Source organism: Ciona robusta, chromosome 1 (genome assembly GCF_009617815.1).
Source record: "Ciona robusta chromosome 1, ASM961781v2".
In the NCBI taxonomy this organism is placed as follows: domain Eukaryota; kingdom Metazoa; phylum Chordata; class Ascidiacea; order Phlebobranchia; family Cionidae; genus Ciona; species Ciona robusta.
The window spans coordinates 4,526,624-4,548,252 of record NC_143235.1 but is presented as its reverse complement, the minus strand read 5'-3'; the positions used below and the strand labels follow the sequence as shown (position 1 = coordinate 4,548,252).

The 21,629-nt window shown below is 34.1% G+C and overlaps 2 protein-coding genes across 2 annotated transcripts; one reads left to right on the top strand and one right to left on the bottom strand.

Moving 5' to 3' along the window:
* Nucleotides 1–892: 892 nt before the first annotated feature.
* LOC149741662 (dual oxidase maturation factor 1-like) lies at nucleotides 893–7,113 on the top strand. Its single transcript, XM_089893979.1, has 9 exons — nucleotides 893–1,117; nucleotides 2,482–2,539; nucleotides 2,600–2,734; nucleotides 3,338–3,457; nucleotides 3,748–3,901; nucleotides 4,486–4,700; nucleotides 5,011–5,151; nucleotides 5,535–5,587; nucleotides 5,853–7,113. Exons 1-9 carry the CDS (start codon nucleotides 959–961, stop codon nucleotides 6,300–6,302), a joined length of 1,485 nt encoding a protein of 494 aa, XP_089750105.1. The 5' UTR covers nucleotides 893–958; the 3' UTR covers nucleotides 6,303–7,113.
* A 2,560-nt stretch (nucleotides 7,114–9,673) lies between these two features.
* LOC149741661 (nose resistant to fluoxetine protein 6-like) lies at nucleotides 9,674–21,111 on the bottom strand. The gene is made up of 13 exons (XM_089893845.1): nucleotides 20,650–21,111; nucleotides 19,843–19,988; nucleotides 19,204–19,382; nucleotides 18,641–18,786; nucleotides 18,078–18,245; nucleotides 16,929–17,118; nucleotides 15,913–16,087; nucleotides 15,478–15,557; nucleotides 14,600–14,722; nucleotides 14,011–14,212; nucleotides 13,388–13,577; nucleotides 12,534–12,692; nucleotides 9,674–10,889 (listed from the first exon to the last, which is right to left on the bottom strand). The coding sequence occupies exons 1-13, from the start codon at nucleotides 20,975–20,977 to the stop codon at nucleotides 10,687–10,689; spliced, it is 2,289 nt and encodes a 762-aa protein (XP_089749971.1). The 5' UTR covers nucleotides 20,978–21,111; the 3' UTR covers nucleotides 9,674–10,686.
* Nucleotides 21,112–21,629: the final 518 nt, after the last annotated feature.

The following is a 21,629-nucleotide window of genomic DNA, read 5'->3' as shown; positions in this document are numbered from 1 at the left end:
TAAAACGTATTCATCTTCCCCACACCTACGATAATTGAGTATTCAGTGATTAGTATCAAATGAGAAAATAAAAACAAAAACATGGACTGTGTTATTTTTTCATACGGTTCCAACAACAACAACAGCAACAACAACAACAACAACAACAGCAACAAGTGAATGTGTAGGCTTCTGTGTATGTTTCACCATTGGAGTATGAGACTTGCCAGGTGCCTGTTTGACATATGAGCGATTGGTTTCTTGACGCTCCCACACACTAGCCAAACAGACTGGCACACAATAGCAGGAACTAGAAAACAAAGACTATCAACATACAATGCCTTCGTTTCGCCTTAGGTACAGTGACGTAGTTTTTTAACATGAGGAACAGTAGACGGAAAATCCTTCCTTAGGCATTGAGCCAAAATAGTGTAGTACCTGCTTGTCAGTTTAATATAGTGGGATGGGGGAAGATGGGACGCCTTTAGCACATAATATCCAAGTATCCTGGTCGTGTTTTAAACAATTACCAACGGTTTATAGGGGTGGCGAGGATATAGTTTTAAAATTCTTTGAATGTTCTTTGTTTACTGATAACGAGAAAATACAGTTAAAAAGTGTCCCATCTACCCTACTGTATATATTAAAAGGAAAATAAAAGTATATATGAGATGCATTTTGTGGTATCTTTACCAGATCGTACTAAATATAGTACCGTATAGTATAGTAGGGTGGAGGAAGATGGGACACCTTTAACAGATAATATCCAAATAGCCGAATCGTGTTTTAAACAATTAACAACGGTCTATGGAAGTTGTGAAGATACGGTTTTATAATTCATTGAATGGTCTTTGTTTACTACCAAAAATGGAAAGAGAAAACTAAACGAAAAGGTGTCCCATCTTCCCCCACCCCACTATATTATTTATTTAGTTTAGAGTGTTAAGAGATATTGTGAACTAGAGAAGCTCTATTAATCATGATTTTCGATGCATGGCGAACTAATGGAGGGCCAACCCAGCACCCGGCGATGCCAACAGCTGTCACTTCAGATATATTAGAGATTGGATTCGTGTTCGCATTTTGCATACTTGCGTTTTCCTTCGTACTGATTATTCCCGGATACAAAGGAGTTTCCGTAAGTTGTATTTGTTAAAAGATAACAAGTAACGTTCATTTATTTTGGAAAGTAATACGATATATAGGTATAGTAGGGTGGGAGAAGACGGGACACCTTTAGCATAAATTTCAAAATATCCTGATCGTCTTTTAAACAACTGACAACTGTCTATGGGAGTCGTGAGAATACGGTTTTATAATAATTTATGTTCTTTGTTTACTACCAAACTTGGACGAGAAAATAGAATAAAAAGGCGTCCCCCCTGCACCATTTATTTAAAATATACCAAACACCTCAGTCTCTAAAGTATAAAAAATTATATGTACTTCTTTTATCGATATATATGTCGAATATTTTTTTTACAGGATTATAAAAATATTTTAAAACAAAAAACAATTACGTATTTTACCGTGAAATTATTTGCTTTAAGTACATTCAAGTGACGAAACCGTAATCGTTAAAAATACACTGAATTTAAATATTATGGATTCATATTGAGTTATCACAAGGGCAAATGTTGACACGAGCGTTGAAAACAAAGCTAAAGATCCGCGCTGCTGTAATATAATATAAGCCAGACGTGTGGGTTGCTATAAATAGTTGACTATAGTTTTGGAAATACCCATTAGCCGAATTTTACGGAATCTTTTACAGTTCTTTTTTATTGCATTGAAATAGGATATGGCGAAATTCAATCGCTATGGCGTCATTTTATTATGTTTTTTTTACGTAACAGTTAGGCTATTATTATATGTAGTATAGGGTGGGGGGATTTAACACCTTTTCATGCTATTTTATGTCCCATTTAGTAGTGAAAAAATAAAATTCAAACAATTATAAACCGTATCCTCACGACTCATACATAGACCTTAAACACGATTATGATATTTGGATATTATGTGCCAAAGGTGTCCCGTCTTCCCCAACCGTACTTTATATCATTACGTGTTTACAAAGATTATTTAAAACATATTTTTAGCTTGTATGTGTACGGTACAAGCGTTGTAGCAATTCTTATTAATTATTTTTTGTCTGCGCTAAAGCAACTGAACCAGTGGTACTTACTTGCTAAAATTATATGAATAAAACGAAATATTAAGTATACTACTGGGAGGCAAGATGGGACACCTTTAGCACATAATTTAGGAATTTTTTGATCGTGTTTTAAACAATTAACAACGGTCTATGGGAGTCGCGAGAACACGGTTTCATAATTCGTTGAATGTTTTTGTTTACTTCTAAACGGGACGAGAAAATAAAATGAAAGGGTGTCCCATCTCTCCCCACCCTACTATATGACATAATGAAAACAAAAAGTGGTTTAGTCTAAACTAAAATTTTTAAACTATGTAAACAAATCTGACACGTGATTACAATTCCAGCGTTTGTACATGCTTCTGCGAGTTGTGATCAGTTTGTTTATCGGTGCCTCAATATTTCGTAAGTATACCGTTTGCTTTGTTTCTTGGAAAAATGTATCACATAATACATTAAATGCAGTCGGCGTTTTGGGCCAAGATTGGGAGAGTGCAGAAATTGAAACAAAAACAGCTTACAAAGCGTTTACAAAAACAGAGATACACGCCAAAGTGGGAATGAAGATCGGACTCGGATCTGTGAACGTTACATTGAAAGGTTATAATGTAGATTGTGTAAAACGTGTAGATGCCAATGGCTTTTTTTGACAATGCTATTACAAAGAAACCTTCCTGCCTCGGGTTTTAACAGAAGCTTTTGTAATTGAATGGTTAGCATCATATAACAATGGTCATTTATCTGAAAAGTTTTCAATATTTTACTCTACAATGGTGCGTCTTGTCTTGCTAGAACCGAAAGCGGAACATAAAGTATAAATTGTAAAAAAGCAAGGTCGATGTTTTATTTTATTTACATATGACCATCTAAAAATACTTGGCTGTTTAAAGTAAAGTTGAGCTGTATGTGTATTTGTGCCAAAACAAATAAGCACTTTTCGAAGCTACTAACTCTACTGTTCAATTTATTATAGTACCGTGGGGTAAGATGGGACACTGTAAGCACATAATTTCCAAATTTCCTGATCGTGTTTTAAAAAATTAACAACGCTCTATGGGAGTCGTAAGGATGCGATTTTATAATTCTTTAAATGTTCTTTATTTACTATCTAATTGGACGAGAAAAAATAATGAAAAATGTGTCCCATATTTCCCCACCCTACTATACTATACCCGTTTCATATCAAAACACGTTTACAAATAGGAACGCCGATCTATCAAACGGTTGGACACAGCGACAGCGTAAACTTCACTGAACGTATTGACTACAACGAAAGGTTTCATTGGGCATGGAGACAGGGCCGAATTGGATTTGGACCTTATGGTACACACATGCATACTTCATTACGCAAACTTTTTTTATTAGAAGTTTAACTTAATTAAAATGAATGGCTCGTTTGTCCGCTAAGTGTAGCGACCACGCTTATTTTCTTCCAATTAAATGTATTTTTTTTACCTGTAAGCGTTTTTTAACAACTGCTGTTGTTTTGTCGCTATATTCCGTATTTTGTTTAAAATATTTCTAAATCTTCGCTACCGTAATCAAAGAGACAAATAAAAGTTATTATTATTATTCATGCAAAATACTTAAGCTTATTGGTTTTATTTGTTCAGCTGGCCGGATAAACCAAGAGTTCAGACAAGCCCAATACAGAGGCATTCCTCTTCCAATTCAATGGGTTGCCGAGTATTTTACTTTGGACGGTGAATTAATACGATGGGGAAGGTCTTACCGCACTGCTGGTTGGTTCGCAAACCAAGTTTTGTGGTAAGTGTATTTAAAATATATTTTTACTCGTAAGGTGAACCAAATATATGAATAAATGTAATTTATTTATTTCTTTAGTCACGATAACGAAGAAAAAGGGAGTTTACAAAAAACTCAAATCTAAATATTCTGCATTCATTTGGGACATTTTGAATTGACAGTTTCCGAATATACGCTGTGTGGTATAGTGGGGAAAGACGGGACACTTTTAAAACATAATATCCAAATATCCTGATCGTGCTTTAAAAAAATTAACAACGCTCTTTTGGGAGTCGTGAGAATACGGTTCTTTGAATGTTCCTTGTTTACCACCAAACGGGCCAAAAATATAGAATAAAAAATCCCATTTTCCCCCCACCTTATTATATATATGATTAATATGCTTGAACCTCCAATAACTACAAACAGTCGCGTGCTACGTAAACATTCGGGGTTTCGGGAGTTGTTTAACACTCCTGATTAGGTTTCTTGTCAATAACATATCTGGAAATTTAATATTTCGACAAACTTAGTTTATTGTTTTATTTTACCAGGCCAAAAAAGTTCCTTTTTTTACCAAATTTTAGAGATAATCTTTTTTTCAGGACCGCTGTACCTGTTTGGCTGATAGCTAACATCTTATCCTGTGTCGTGCTCTTCTATGCTGGTTGTATGTTTATGGTCACATCAGTGTTTATGTTTGTAAGTTTAATAATATGGTCGACCATCAAATGGGGAACTCAGCCACTCAGCATCCCGTTTGAAGACGGTGTGCTTTATACACATTACGGATCAAGTTTCTGGTTGGTAGTGTCTGGAGGTAAGTTAATGGTATATAGGAGTCGTGAGGATACGGTTTTATCATAATTCTTTAAATTTTCTTTGTTTACTGCAAAAGGAACGAGAAAATGCAACGAGTAGTTGTCCCATCTCCCCTTACCCTACTATATATCATGACCGTTTCCTATGTAACAGTGTTTTTGTTGTTGATAGTTTATGCATAACTTCAACCAAGCAAACCCACTTTTGTATTAACGTTTCTTATACGTTTTTAAGCGCAAGTTAAAAAAAACTAACAAAATGTGCAGTTTGAAGGTGTGTAGCATTCAATCTTATTCGTTTTCATTCAGGGATTGTCTCGTTTCTGTACGGAGCAATAATTGCAATGATGGATACGTTTACACCTCAGTTAATAGCAGACTTTTTTGGCATTGATGTGTTGCAAGATAGCGAAGAGTTTTTTCACAAACACGAAGATGATGATATTGCGGGTATGGTATGGTTACATGAGTAATTTTTAGTTCTGTGGGGTGAAAGGCGACACGTACAGCACATAAAATCTAAATATCGTTATTTTGTTTTAAACAATTAACGATAGTTTTTGTTTACTGCCAAGTGGGAGGGGAAAACAGAACGAAAAGGTATTCCATTTTTTACAACCCTACTATACTTATTGCAAAAAATGTGGAGTACACGTTTGTTACGGGAAAATAGACCCTTTCGTTCTGTTGTCCCGTGGAGTTGTGGAGTACACCAAATGTTACGGGAAAATAAAATAAAAGGGTGCGCCCTATTTTCCTCCACCCTACTATACTAATCGCAAAAACTGTCAAGTACACGTTTGAAAATTATTTTTATCTCAATTTGTTTTTAGATGTGGAGAGTCCGGGTTTTGAGCTCGGGACAACGGGTGGCGTTCAAAGACGGGTGAGATATCTTTATTAGAAATAACTGTTCGTTTTTACAGACCAGAATAAATATTGTGACCACTTTGTCGATAGGCGCCACGTTAACTTATAGCGACTTATAATTACGTTGGTTTGGTGGAGTAATACCACGGTTCACCTTACTGTTTGTTAGGCAGTAATATTATACACATTGTGTATGAAACAGAGTACTCGTGTTATAACGACTGTCGTTTTCCAACCATGCGAGGATAAAGTCAGTTACATTCATTCATTGTTCATTTTAGTTTGCCAAACATAACCGCACAGCTAAATCACGCGTGTGGGCCAGCCGGAGACGTAAATCTCGCTCTACGTTGAAGAGAGATCTGAAATTAGAAAGCGATGTTTCTGGAAGGAATGTTTACGTTTACACCAACCCTGACGCCCATGAAAGTCTAAATCCAGGAGAGATTTCTGGCTCCAGGAGAAGCCCGGGATTTTCTAATGTTTGGGATCGTGCTGCAAATTTAAATGTAGAAAGTTCTGACGGAATTCAACCTGTTGAAATCAAAAATAGCACTTCACCGAAGGCTATTGCGCCAGGTAAAGATACACCATCGTACAGTGGTGAGAATATCTACGAAAATACGGCATATGTTGGCGCTGTGCAGTTGAAAGAATGCACCAACACAGATGGTATTGGCACTTTTTCTGTACATAATTCCAACGCGAGCTTTGACCAGACAGCGATGTAAAACAAAATTAAATGTTATGAGCTGATTTAAAAGGGAATTACTTAAATTATGCTCAAATATTTAAACAACAATATACTCAAACATTATCAGCAATTCCTGCATACAATTTAGTGAGGAATAAGTTTGGACCACTTATATGTTATATGCTAAAGTTTTTGCAGTGTATTTCTAGTTATAAACTGTAAAATTTCTATAATCTTGTCGTCTTCCTTTAAACCCTATTCTATATATAGAAGGATGGGAGAAGATGAGACAAAATTGGATTATTTTTTCTCGACCCATTTGGTAGTGAATATCGACACTGAAAGAATTATAATTCCGTATGCTCACGACTTTCATAGACCCTTGTTACTGTTTAGTTTAAAACATAACGTCCCAACTTACCCCACATATGTCCCATCACGCCCCATATGTGTCTCAAGTCTCATGTTACCCCACATGTGTCCCATCTCACCCCACATTACTATATATGTGTGTTAGCATAAAGATTAACATTTGAACTGTACAGTTTCGTATACAATTATTCGTTGCATTTTCGTGAAGTCCTTAGAGTTCAGCGTCTTAAGCAAAATTTAAACAACGAATACGTTTTTTCACTTCTCCGGTAGCCACTTATAATGATAATTATAATTTCTCACCTAAATCTAAGACTTAACCAGCTATAAGTTTCACAACTATTAATAAGCGATTATTTATAGAATATTGATTGTAAACCGTATTATGTATTTCTTTTATCGTCTTATTGTTTTTTTACAACGCATACGACACAACTTGTGTAAATAAACAAAAAAATCGGTAGGTTGTTGACAAAGGTAAAATTTTTTTTATAAAGTGATATCGCAAAGTCAAAACGGCTAAAGAATAACCGAATGACGAAAAAATAGAATAAAAAAGTGTCCCATCTTCTCCCACCCTATTATATAGCCTTCCAGGTGACTGAATCCAAACCAATAGTTCGTTTTTTTTATTTTTGTAAATCGGTACTGCGACACCAAAACAAAACTTTTTGTAAGGAGGAGTTATTTAAAGAAAAAAAGATATAGTAGGGTGGTGGAAGATGGGACACCTTAGTACGTAATATCCCAAATATCCTGATTTTCATTAGGAACGCTATCTATAACGACCGAAGTATATTCATGTCGTTTATAAGCAGTAGAAAACAAACTTTTTTTTATTAAGACGTACAATACTAAGGCGTACGTCTACCCGCAGCCTAGAGATATCTCTATAGTACGTCGGGATTAAGCTTTATGCTTTAAATGTTTTATTAAGTTAAAAGTTAACTTCAAAATAAAGTACTCACATATAATTACAAATACTGCTGCGCTTAGCCCACAGCAGAACGCAAACGTTATTCCTTTGCTCATCGTACAGACGCAAATTCCTAGTAACTGATTTTGACATTAGCACGACACCTATATAAGCAATCTGGAAAGCGCCTGTTACACGTTGGTAGAAGACCAGATGGGACAGGTTTCGGGTTCGAAAAACGTGCCGAGATAAAGCTTTAGAAACCGGATAGTATGTGCGCTTTACTTTATAGTAGAAACGTACGCATTCAATCATAAGGAACATAAACGGACAGATAAAACGAGCGTAACAGAAAGTAAAGAAGTGCTAACATTTGCAGATACAACTTAGTCCCGCCACTTATGAATAGAAGGATGTAACTAACACCCGTGTTCGTAAGCTGACACGAGGTGTTAAACCCGTGTAATAACGACTGTCGTTTTCCGGCTACGCGAGGATAAAACAAATTGCATAAATCATTCAAAATACTTGTAACCACGCGCAATTAGCACATTTTTAAGGTATATACTCATACAGCTGATGAATGAATGTAACTTACTTTATCCTTGCGTAGCCGGAAAACGACAGTCGTTATTACACGGGTTTAACACCTCGTGCCAGCTTACGAGTCACCATGTATGCTACACTGTAAAAAAAGTTCAATCAAATTTCAATCAAATCCGCTCAACACCAAATTTTGACGCAAAATTTTTGAATCAAGTGCTTGACGCAATTTTTTAAATCAAATTTGCGTCAAAATTTCGCTCGGTTTCAGCGATTTTTTAGCATTAAAATGGGCCGATCTCAAACAAATTTTGATTTAAACTTGATTTGTATGAAAAATTCTACATATATATTTCTGGGGTGAAAAATGTTTGTTTTGTATTTTTTATTTAATTGGAGCATACACAAGTTATTATAAACACTGCAGATAAAGTGTTGACGTGGAAAATTATACGCAATGAAAGACAACAAATAGGAAGGAACATAAAACACAACAAAAGATAGAAAATGTGGTTTATAAACGACTGTCAAAACGTCGTATTCCCAGGGGTATTGCTGAGGCATGAAGTAGTAAAGCTCGCAGATAAGAAATTCTCTCCTTTATTAAACGTTGAACGGACTTCTCCCTCATAAACGTTTCCACTTGACATCACATTCAGTCTGTAATGAAAGCAGCAAGTTAAATGAATAAGTCCACACACCCTTTCCGACAAAAGTTTACTTAATACTCACCAATTTGAATTAACGACGTACTAATTTTCACATTCCCTGTTGACGGTAATTCATTCGTATTAACGATGGTAGTTCGGAAAATCAGTTGTCGTGACGCCTAAGTCTAAAAACATAAAATATGGTTTTGTATTTGGATGCTATTACATAATGCTATGTCCACTTTGTATATAAAAACACAAATGCATACTTAACTTTTATGGTAAGCAACGTGCGCTTGTCATCTTTCTTCAGTAGAGTTGTAATATATGACCCATTTTGAAATCTTATCGTCGATAGTTGAATTTATAATGGTGTTGCTTCACATTAGAGTGCTGTTAATTAAACAAAAGATTTAGTAGGTGTGTAAGACCATACCGTTGTAAATGGTATTAAAATTCCTCACCTTTAGCTTCTGACGAATTTTCTTTTCGTGTTTTACTGTGACTTTTATTTAAGACTTACTGACCAATGTTGCGCCTGCATTGTTATTTTTCTCATCTTACTTAAGCGATATTACACCTGATTCCTCTTAGAATTAAGTAACACTTCCACAGTCTAAAGACTTTGTTCAAGACCGTTTAAAATTTGGCGCGCTCCCGCGTGACGTAATAAGGGCGAGAAGAAGTGAGTGACTCTCTCGCGTCGCTCCTCTGAATCAAATTTTGATGTAAGTCCGAGAGCGATTCTCTCGAATCTAGACGTTTGACGCGAATTTGATTCGGTCGAAGCGACTTGATTGAAAAAACGCGCTCAATCAAGCACTTGATTGAGCATTTTGCGTCAAGTTTTTTTAGAGTGTACTTTGTGGGCATGTAAAGTGACCTGGGCTGCGTGCGCCAACAAACCAAAATAGAACAAAAATAAAGCAGTTTGTTTTTAAGAACATGTTTCCAAAGCCATTACGATAAATATGATATATAATCGGTTGGGAAAAATGGGACATCTTTTCATTCTCTTTTCTCGTCCGATTTGGTGGTGAACAAAAAACATTCAAAGAATTCTAAAACCGTATCCTCACGACTCCCATATACCGTTGTTAATTGTTTAAAACACGATCAATATATTTGGATATTATGTGCTGAATATGTCCCATATTACCCCACAGTTTACACTATGTATATGACATGGAAATATTTAAAAATACGACAATGCAACCACTATATGTAAAATGACAATATTAAATACCTGATACAGTAAATGACTTAGACAAGATCATTTTCTTCAATTAATTAAAGCAAATGTTAGAAAAAAATTAGGTTTACTAAATTAAATGCAGTTCTGTAAGCATAGTATCTATTCAGATACTTTTATAATGCTTGTGTAAAAAATTATAAACATAACCATCTTATCATTTACAAGACATTGAACAACTAGTTGCTAAAAAGCAAGCGCATCCGCCGCATAAAATATAACTGATGTAATTAGTTATTTTGGCTTTCAATAAATAAGCCCCATATTACATATTGGGGTAAATCTGATAAGCATCTTTGTTAAAAGGGTAAAGCATACAAAAAAGTTCAAGAAACACTGAGTCTTAGTTTATAGTTCATAAAGGATTGTAAAACCTGTAACACCAATATAATGGTACGACAGTATATAACATAAAACTGAGGTTCAATTAGAAAATATTAAATGAAAATGCCACTTTGGAAACAATTGCCTAAAAATAAAATAATTATTTAAACATTTTAAAGGAAGTGCAATTTTACAAAATTATTTCATTAAATTGGAACTTTAAAACCCAGTAAAATCATTGAATCAATACTGAAACTACAATAAAACGGAACATGTTAAAATGATACAGAACTATGAAAGGTAGATTTCTAGGATTTTGGAACATTCTGCAAAAGTAGAGACACTACATATAATGATGTTAACATTAGCCGTCATGCTCGTTGCCAGCGTTGATTAGAAATCCATCTTGATTTGAGGGTAAATTTCCATTACCATTACTGTAGTGTGTTATGGGTGGAATTGGTTGCTTTTCTGTTTTACCAAAAGCAGTTTTCACTACAGCAATAATTGGAGCTTCAATCAACATTGAGACAATGTATGCCATAAGTATTGCCACGACTAGACAAGCTGCAATATAACAATATTATTATATTAATGTCAATAAATTAATGTAACTTACTTTATCCTCATGTGGCCGAAAAGCAACAGTAGTTAAACACTGGTGTTCTGTTTCATACACCTCGTGCCAGCTTACGAGTTACCAAGTATGGTACTTTGTGGGTGATAATTTCGGGGTATTTTTTATGTGTGGCTGATAATTTGGACAATTCATTAGTGACCACTGAGTTTAAGCAATTGTCTGGCGCAGCGGCAAAGTGGTTAGCGCGCCTACCTGTAACCCAGAGGTAATGGATTAAAGGCTCGTCGCTGCTACAAATGTGGGTGTATGTGTCGTTGGGCAAGACACTTAACGGCAGTTGCTCCAACCCAAAGTTAGTATAGACCAAGTTAGGAAACGGATTGTAAAACAAAGAGTCTTGTTATCCATTGTCGCGCGTCTATGACGTCATAGACGCCACCATTACGGAGCCCACGGCATAGCATTTTATCATTGCTGGGTGCTGTTTTTCGTTTAAATATTGCGATTTTTTAAAAACCAAGCACTTCTGCGCATAAAAATGGCTTTCTACTAATGTTATATCTTATCACAATAATAAACCTCACAAAAATAATCAACTTTTATTGAACACTAAATCGATTAAAGAGTAAAAAAACAGAAAATATCAAGTTTACTAACCAAATCATAAAAGGACATGTTTAAAATATAAAAATACAAACAAAAACGCATAACATTACCATAAACTGGTGTATCTAGCTGCAGTTTTGCATGTAAATTGCCGTGATTTTACTTTTTGGCTCACAAACTTAACACGTATACCCGGCAACGAAACTTAAGGTATCTTTGTAAAATTTGCCTAATATCGAAGTGACATTGAGGAAAACAATACTGAGTTACTATTTTTGGTCCTCTGCTTGAATTAGTAAGCTACCTTTTCTGCGTTACGGGTCTTTATGAAATCGGAAAACGCGAACACCTTATCTGCTAGTACATAAGCAGTTTGAAGCTGCATGTCCACTCATGTTGGATTATAAATGTAGTATATAATGGTTCTGTAGATTCCTAGGTATGATCATATACTATTATGTAAACTAAGCTGATTGCTGCTAGTATTAATCGCCAACGTAAAGTACCCTGTTAAACCACACTGTACGCCGAAAACCAGTCAAAATATTAATTTACTTTACATTAATTGCTAGATTTAATATTATATAACAAGATTTATATTAGAAATTATATTTTAAATGTTAAAACAACCGCTATACGTATTTTCTAGCTTTGTATCGCTTACAAGAACCAAATAAACACACGCCGACCATGCATTTGTATAGGCGATTCACGCTCTGTGGGCTCCGTAATGGCGGACACGAGCGCCGTTTCCTAACTTGGTCTATACTAACTTTGCTCCAACCCAGTGGTCACTAATGGGTTGTCAAAATTATCAGCCACACATAAAAATCCCCAAAAAAAATCCCCCACAAAGTAACATACATGGTAACTTGTAAGCTGGCACGAGTTGTATGAACACCCGTGTCATACCTTATAACGATTGTCATTTTCAGGCCACGCAAGACAAATAAGTTACATTCATTCAATTAACCATAGCCCTCTATTTCTTACAATACGCTTTATTACTTAATCACATGACTTACCAAGGAACAGTAACATTATAAAATGAATGCTGTAGTGATATTTAATTTCCTCAGTTCCCAAAAACCACCAAATAACAAGTGGATGAACCAGGTAAGTACAATACGTCAATCTACTGAGGGGTATGAATGCTTTCCAACTTAGGAATGTGTTAACAGGACCTAAAAACATTCTTTGTTTTATATAAAAAAAAGTTTGAATATATTTCAATACAAATTTTTAAAAAGTCAACAGTTGTGTTTATAAAATACAGAATGATAAAAGGTCTACTGTTGTGTTTATAAAACAAAATCCAAATTTTGATTATAATTTTGAAACAGAATGTTTAGTTCGTTTATACTTTGGAAGTCGATGTAAGGAATTAGTAATTCTGGTGCTACGAAAATGTAACAGGCAAAAATCAAGTCTAACCAACTGTATCATAAAATATATATATATTTCGCCTAAATGGCAGTGTCAGTCTCTTTTATTCAAATATATTCTTGGAATTTATTACAGTTAAATCAGTGCTTGCCTTTTTAAGCAGGCCACTTTTGCCTAAATATTGCTTAAAAACTGAATAAAAAAAAAACGCTGCAAAAATATTTAGAATTGCTGACAAATGCTGCAATTGGTTTTTAGACTTGTCTTTATAGAATTGCAGGGGGAGACGGGACACCTTTGGCACATAATATTCAAATATTCTTATCGTATTTAAACAATTAACAACGATCTATGGAAGTCATAAGGATATGGTTTTGAAAAAAAGGTTCTTTGTTTACTACCAAATAGGACAAGAAAATAGAATAAAAAAAGTGTCCCATTTTCCCCAACTCTACTATACAAAAATGTACAGAAATTTATGCGGTCTTCTTACCTCCATAACCACTCACACAGGCCACAGTGACCCAGGCCAATCCAACGCACCACAATGGTCTAAACATTGCATTGTAAAATGCAGCTGTGTTATTATTCAGCAAACTCCCATCCCTAATAGTTGGGAAAAGTCCATAGAGAATGCTGCAGTTCAAAGCAACAGCAGCGATCCAACCAAGTGCCACAACAACCTAAAAAAATTTGAACGAGTGATACTTACTTTATCCTCGCATAGTGAGGTAACACATCCATTAGTGACCACTGGGTTGGAGCAATTTCCGTTAAGTGTCTTTCTCAAGGACAAATACGCCCACAATGGTAGCAGTGACAAGCCTTGAACCCATTACCTCTGGGTCAGAGGCAGGCGCGCTAACCATTTGGCCACGGAGCCGAAATGGGTTAAAGCTCATTAAGCGTCTTGCCCAATGACACATTTGCGGTTAATGTTAGCAGTATCAAGCATCGAACCTGGCAACCTGGTACTAGCTATTAAAAAAAATGTGAGTGCGCTTAAACCCTGGAACATGGCTTAAATTTGGTTAATTTCTAAAACTAACGAATCATATAATAGCAATAATACAATAATCAATATGCAATTCTATAAAAAATAAAAGAAATAATAACCTTTGGCATTTTGATTTTGTTGTTGTTGACATGAAGCAAGTAACCAGTCAAAAGTCCAACCAGCCAAGCACCAATTCGGCACCAAGGCTTGGTGTATAAGTCAAACATATAGGGGCTATACTGTGAAGCTGGGTCGGCATCAAACACTGTATTGTTGGTACCATTGGAGTGGGGATGAACGAACGGTGAATTTGCCATGTAGCTGTAACAGAAAAAAACAAAAAAAAAAACAGTAAGGATGTAAAACTTTGTATACTGGCATTTACCAGTATATTTTTACTTTTTTAAATCCTCAAATTTTTTAAGGCTGCTTATTAAAACAGCATATAAATCTACATATGCGAAAGTCTGATAAACATTCAAAAATAACGGCATTTAATATCTCAGGGTGTATTGCTAAAGTTATAGGTAATTAAATCACATTTTAGGCACTAACTCATAAAAACTGCAAGAAAGAACATAAATAGACCCAGTTTAGGTTTACAATCAAAAAAATTATTTATTCAATTTTAGGTTGTTGTTTTTTCAATAAAAAACATATTTATTTAATTTTAGGCACAAAATTTATTTAGACAAAAACTCAACATACTATGCAAGTGCTCCTATATCAATGACTTGTGGCTGTTGGTTGGTATGAGCAGAAAACCCTCCTGTTACTGCTATACTGGCTGTTGCAAATATCGAAACTAATGCAATGCCAACAGCAGGAATTCTGTGAAAACAAATTTTGTAAAAAAAAAAAAAATGTTTGAGGTGTTAATTTGTCAATAAAATTTACATTTTAACTTTTTTCTTACTTTATGAAAAATTCAACATTTTAATTTTTTTAAAGCAGAAAAATTAAAAGGCCCTATGCTCCATTGGCAGGGCAACATATAGGCATTTTATATGTAGTCTTAACATAATAGAGTTGAGTTATTCTTACACACCGTGTCTACTAACAAATTTACAAGTGGGCAGTACAACTAGTTTGGAAAATTATTTCCTTTTTATCTTTATTGTTAGTCATATTTTCAAAAACCCAAGTGAAAAAGCAACTCCTGACATCAGTTTAACAGGGCACCAACACTAGTTGATTATTTGAACTACATTACAATATAAAACGCAACTAATAATTCATATCAACCAGTGCCGTCGCAAAGTGGTTAGTGCGCCTGCCTTTAACCCAGAGGTAATGAGTTTAAAGATCATGGCTGCTACTATTGTGGGGGTATGAGTCCAAGACACTTAACAGTAATTGCTTTAGCCAGTGGTCACTAATGAGTTGTCCAAATTATCAGTCATACGTAATAAAAAATTCCCCCCAAAAATAACTAACCACAAAGTAACATACATGGTAACTCGTGAGCTGACACAAGGTGTATGAAACAGAACACCCGTGCTATAAGGACCGTCACTTTCCAGCCACACAAGAATGAAGTAAGTCATGTTATATCATTTATTCATATCAATATTACTAAGTCTTACTTGTACAAAGCATAAAGAAACAGTGGAGCAAGCAGATAGAACTGTGTGTCATTGGCCAAGTACCACCCCCAACCATAGCACTGAAATATCAAGCAAATAATTAATCCAAACTTATAATTTAAACTTTTATGTTGTTTTGATTATTTGGTTTGCAAAAAAGAGAAAAATTACTGGCACGTTTACTGAGTTGAAATCAATAGGCTATACTAAACTATTAAAAAAATATAGATTAAAGTTTTTTCAGCCCTTTTCAAATATAAGTTTTACAGTTTTTTCAACCCTGTGTTTTACATGCCTTAACACAAAAAAGCATGAATAAATAAAAACAAATGTTGCTTTTATGATCTTTTAAAAAGGGTATTCATTTAATCGTGGCCAAAAAGACAAAGTTCGAACATAGCAATACTTTTTTTAAAATTAAAGTTGTCTGCTTACCTCTTCAGCCATGTTGGCTGGATAAAGATTGTTAAAGTACAAGAGGTTGCTCCACCAGGATTTTTGACAACTCTCAGAAAGTGCCACAGTGATAGCTGGCCAGTTTGGACCATCTCCCAACATTGGGTAGATACTTACACAGAGTAAAATACAGAATGCATATGCAGGTGTAAGCCTGGAACATGAAGATGTGTTACGAACTGGGTTCAAGGCTAGTCACTGCTACAATTGTGGGGGTATGTTCTTGGGCAAGACACGTAACCGTAATTGCTCCAACCCAGTGGTAATTAATGGGTTTTCCAAATTATAGGCCATACATAAATAAAATGATTATATCCAAAAAATAATCTGACACAAAGTAACATACATGGTAACTCGTAAGCTGGCACGAGGTGTTAAACCCGTGTAATAACAACTGCCGTTTTCCGGCCACGCGAGGATAAAGTAAGCCACATTCATTCATTCATTCATTCATTCAATAAACACAGTTTTACAATTAAGGTATATAAAAAATCCTAATTTATTTAAAAGAGACAAATCAATTTGGAAGTTATAACATGGAAATGTAGGTTTTTATATACACAAGTAACAAGTTGTGTTTAAATTTATGTGTCTAAATAATCGCCCCAAAGTTGGAACTGGTGATTCAAGCAGACACAAGGTGAATTTGCAACGACAGTTAAAACACATCATTGCAAAGACAGTTTAATATTAGTTTGTCATGATAATAAAATAATGTAATAATAAGTTTATTTGTCTCTTGGTTACAGTAACAGTTAAAAAAATATTTACATTTAATTGGAAAAAAATAAGCGTGGTCGCTAGCAGACAAACAAGCCATTTATGTTTAATTATTATTAAATTAGTCTTCTAAAAAAATCAAAGTGTGCTCAAAGACTCAACATTCTGTGTCTTGTTTAAAGACACTAAGTGCTAATAATGGTTGCAGCATTGGGTCTTGAACCTAAATCGTCAACTGTAAACTAAACCGAGCAGACAAACAAGCCATATGATACCTTAAGTACCGATGTAGGTACATGAGCGGAACATTCATTTTGCCATCTCTTCTATTAATTTCTTTCATACCAAGATAAGCAACGAGCAAACCACTTAAATAAAAGAAGGAATCAACGGAAACTGTGGCATTCGCAACTGCTTGAAAGTCCCAATGTTCGATAAAGTACCGTGCAGAAAACATAATATTATCTGAAATTGTAATTTAAAGATATTTAACAATAGAAAATTATTCTTGAAGGTAACTTACTTTATCCTTGCATAAAAAACGACAGTCGTTAAACACGGGTGTTCTGTTTCATACACCTTGTGCCAGCTTACAAGTAAACATGTATGTTACTTTGTGACTGATTATTTTTTTGATTGTTTTTTATATGTATGGCTGATAATTTAGACAACCCATTAGTGACCACTGGGTTAGAGCAATTGTCGATAATTTAAAAATATGCCCTAAACAAAAAAGATTTTAACTTTTACAGAATCCCATGATATGCCATAAACAGATGATTTACAGATTTAAACTTCATTTACGTCAAACTTATTTACTAAACGATTATTTGAACAGCAATGTTAGTTTAGGATCACATGCAATTATATTGCATAATTTCAGCTGCTGTTGCATTGTTTCTGCAAGCAGTAATAATATGGACAAAGCAAACAAAGCATTAGAAATATAGTATATAGGTCCAATGTACAATTGGACCAGTCTGTGCACTGGTTTATTATTTTGGAAAAAGATTACTATAAAAAAATTGGCTCTCATAAGAGATGAAATACCCAATTAAAATATTTGCTTTATACTTTAAAGAAACATAGCAGAAAACAACAGTCAATTTGTGTATGACGGACAATCTGGACAACCCATTAGTTACTACTTTGCCTACAATAGTTGTTTCTTGTTTTTCCCACAATACCACTTTGTCCAGAATAGTTTTAACATTGCTGTTGGTAAAAGCACAAAGGTTTATTTCACGAGTTAAAAACATAGGTTTCCCTTTTTTCTTGACACAAAATATTAGTGTACATTATGTCGCATAATTGTTTATGAAAATTGCGATTTTAAAAACAGGGAATAAATGAATGAAAGAAAATGATTTAGCTAAATAATAAGTAAAAGCTAACACAACAACCTATAAAACCTATTTTCTTACCAGAATAACTAACTGAAAACAGAAAAGAATGCCCAAGCATTACCCAAGACATGCTAAGGAACCTCATTCCATGCAAACAATTTATTTGACCAGGTTTTTGATCAGTATTTAACAGAATCCTGGTGTTTGTTATCACTGAGAATGATATTGCAAGTTTGTGGAGTTTGCCTGAAAAAAAAACAGAAATATTTTTAAGTTAGCCTAACAAACTAAAACAAGGTTGGCAAACTTTTTTGTGGTCAGTATTTTTAAAAATAACAAATAAATTAAACTTTAAATAAGAATCACTTAGGGCAAATATTTGCAACAGTAATAGGTCAGGTAAAATTTAAAGTTTGTTTTAGAGTTGATGGTTTTGGTGTGACTTTTTTAAACAATCACCCAGAAAGTAACATACTTGGTAACTTGTAAGCAGGCACAAGGCGTATGAAACAGAAACCTATGTTATAACGACTGTCGTTTTCCAGCCACGCGAGGATAAAGTAAGTTAAAGTTACATTGCATAATTTTATAGACTACAATGTTTGTTGAACAAAATTTCTCAAACTATATGTTATATAAACCTTGAGTTTGTTGTTTGTTTTCATCTGGGTTCAGTAAAGTATTTGTGTCAGAAAATTCCAGTTTCAATGAATTTGATTTTAATTGTGACATGTAATCATATGTAGTTGAAGCAATCACACACAATGCAAGAACAATGCAAACAAACCTGTGATTTATTAATAAAATGTTGTGTAAAGTAATATACACAGTAACTGGTAATCTGGCACGAGGTGTATCAAACAAAACACTCATGCTATAACGACTGTCATTTTCTGTCCACACGAGGATAAAGTAAATTACATTTATTCATTTTTTCATTTAAAGCCTGGGTATTTAGTTCCTATATTTTACTATTTGTATGAAATTGAACAATTGCTATTGAATTGTGCGGGACAAAGTAAACAGTTCACACCTAGGTTCAAACATGTTTTTCTTTTGTTAAACGTGGCTTGTGTTGACATTCATTTATAGCTTAGAAAAAAAATCTGTTTTTTGTTTTATTTTAGACTTATTTTGTTTATTTTTTTTAAATATATATATATATATATATTTGTATTTTAATAAATTTCCAAACAAAACTTACAAACCAAATCCTTCTTTAAAACCCCAAGTAATGCTGACATTTGGACAATTAACTTGTACTGTGAGATTATGAGACTGAGCCAATGGTTGAAATATTTGGTAAAGTTCACTGTTGTTGCATTTATCAGGAAAGCAACCGCCAACTGTAACTCCAGTGGGCGTTCCAATGCCAAACGCAACCTGTTATTGCATCATAATTATTAAAATGTGTTTACATGTGATATGTTTGATGATTTTGTGTTAAAAAAACATACAGTAAGATCAGGGAAGATGGGACGCTTTTTCACATTGTTTTCTTGCTCCATTTAGTAAACAAAGAACTTTATAAAACTAATAAACTATATCCTCACAACTTCTATAGAAGATGTAGCATTAATACATAAGCTTCTTTGTTTAATTAGTGAATAGAAAACTAAGGAATACACAAAAAGAGCTTTTTACTTTTAGTAACTTTGTGTAAAAAGTAAAAATTGGGATTATTTATAAGGTTATATTATTTATAAGATTATAAGTTAGTTGCTATTTTACTAATGGAAAAGCAATATATGTGTTTACAAACAGTAGTTTATAGTTTGGTCATTTTTGCACTATTTTACTGCTTTTTTAGACTAGAAAATCAGTTTTAAAACTTGGAACTTACTGCTTGTGCAGGTGTACCAACATACATTGAGCAATAGTTCCCAGTAAAATTTCCATGTTTTATATTTTCACACTCGTAATATCTTCCTGGCCACGCCACATTTCCTTCCAAGATTCCACTTTCTAACTTGCCCCAAGCATCAAACACTGAGGGTATTTGTTCATATTATTATAATAATAAAAATAATAACTTTATTTGTCTCGATAAGGGTAGCAAAGATTAAAAAAAAATTTAAACCAAAAGAGCAAAAGACAGGATATAGTGACAAAACAACAGTTGTTAAAACACGCTTTCAGTTAAAAACATATTTACATTTATTTGAAAGAAAATAAGCGTGGTCGCTACACCTAGCAAACAAACTGGCCATTTATGTTTAATTAATATCAAGTTAGTCTTCTAATAGAAACAAGTACAGATGGTTAATGGTTTATAATTATGTACACGCTAAGATGAACTCAAGGCCCATTACTTTAAGGCATTATTATTTGTTTTTTTAATTTCACAAATTAAAAAGTCTTTTTGCTGAAATTTTTTAAATTTTCGTTACCGTAATCAATAGACAAATAAAGTTATCATATTGTAATAATATTACAGTCAAAACAATTCCACAAAGTAACATGCGTGGTAACTCATAAGCTGGCACGAGGTGTATAAAACAAAACACCCTTATTCAAACAAAACACCCTTATAGGGCCATGGGAGAATAAAGTAAGTTACATTCTTGTATTTATACAATATTGATGTAGAATTGGGTGTTTAAGGTAAAAAAATAACTTTCAGGTTTTTGTAATTTTGTAATCAAAGTACCTTTTACGGCATAACTTTGCATCAATTGATGTTGCTCTATTGATACAAGTATATCGTTAGCCAACTGAAGAAATGACACGATACAATCATCTGATACATTTGATGGCGAACTTTGTAGACCATTTCTCAATAACTTGGTCATGTGCTCAATGTTAAAGTTGTTGACAGCAGAGAAAAGCTCATTATTTACAGTTGTATGAGATTGGAGTTTTGTTTTCAATATATTGTTTGGGTTGGCCACCGTTAATGGAGTTACTTGTGCACAGTGAACATATTGGACTACTTGGATGAGTAATACCATAAGGCATACATGAATCTCAAGCCGCATGCTTAATTTCCTGATCTTACACTTAACACAGTCACACCAACCCAAATTCTAATAAAATAATAATAAAAATACAATTTTAAGAAAATAATACATTTGCATAAACGCTAACTAATACCTATATGACATAAAACTGCTTTAACTTCCGCTACTCAGCGTTTTGTGACACCTTTCGCAATCAGCGTTACATAACAAGTCCCTAGCCAGAATCATGTGATGTCAGTTTATTAAACCTGACGTCACGAAATGACGAAATCTGTTCAACCGGAAAAGTGACTTGCATTTTTTTTATTCGACGCGGGGAAAGAACCAAATAGGAAACCAAACGCATTAAGATTTCTGTGGTGAATTTAGTTAGATGAGTCAAAGAGATTAAAACCATAGGTTTTAATCTCTTTGGATAAGTGATAGATAATACATATATATTATGTATGCATTATGAGTTGCTCTGCATAGCATGTGGCATATGTTTTATTCATTTACTTCTTACGACAGGCAACGTTAACTTAAACTTATGGTTGTTTCGTTATCATCTAAGCGCCTCCCCATCGCTGTTACAGATTTCCTATCGATATGGCTACGGAGTTATGAACATACAGTTTCATAATTTTTTGAATGTTTTTTGCTTACTACCAAATTGGAAGAGAAAATAGAA

What these genes read in the sequence shown, in the direction of transcription:
- LOC149741662 (XM_089893979.1), top strand. Translation starts at nt 959, where the DNA reads ATGATTTTCGATGCATGGCGAACTAATGGAGGGCCAACCCAGCACCCG. An exon ending in TATCGGTGCCTCAATATTTC is followed by an intron (nt 2,540 to 2,599) that starts GTAAGTATACCG and finishes CATTAAATGCAG; the next exon opens with TCGGCGTTTTGGGCCAAGAT. An exon ending in CGAAGATGATGATATTGCGG is followed by an intron (nt 5,152 to 5,534) that starts GTATGGTATGGT and finishes ATTTGTTTTTAG; the next exon opens with ATGTGGAGAGTCCGGGTTTT.
- LOC149741661 (XM_089893845.1), bottom strand. Translation starts at nt 20,977, where the DNA reads ATGCGGCTTGAGATTCATGTATGCCTTATGGTATTACTCATCCAAGTA. An exon ending in TTTAAAGAAGGATTTGGTTT is followed by an intron (nt 18,787 to 19,203) that starts GTAAGTTTTGTT and finishes AATAAATCACAG; the next exon opens with GTTTGTTTGCATTGTTCTTG. An exon ending in GTTTTCAGTTAGTTATTCTG is followed by an intron (nt 17,119 to 18,077) that starts GTAAGAAAATAG and finishes TTACAATTTCAG; the next exon opens with ATAATATTATGTTTTCTGCA.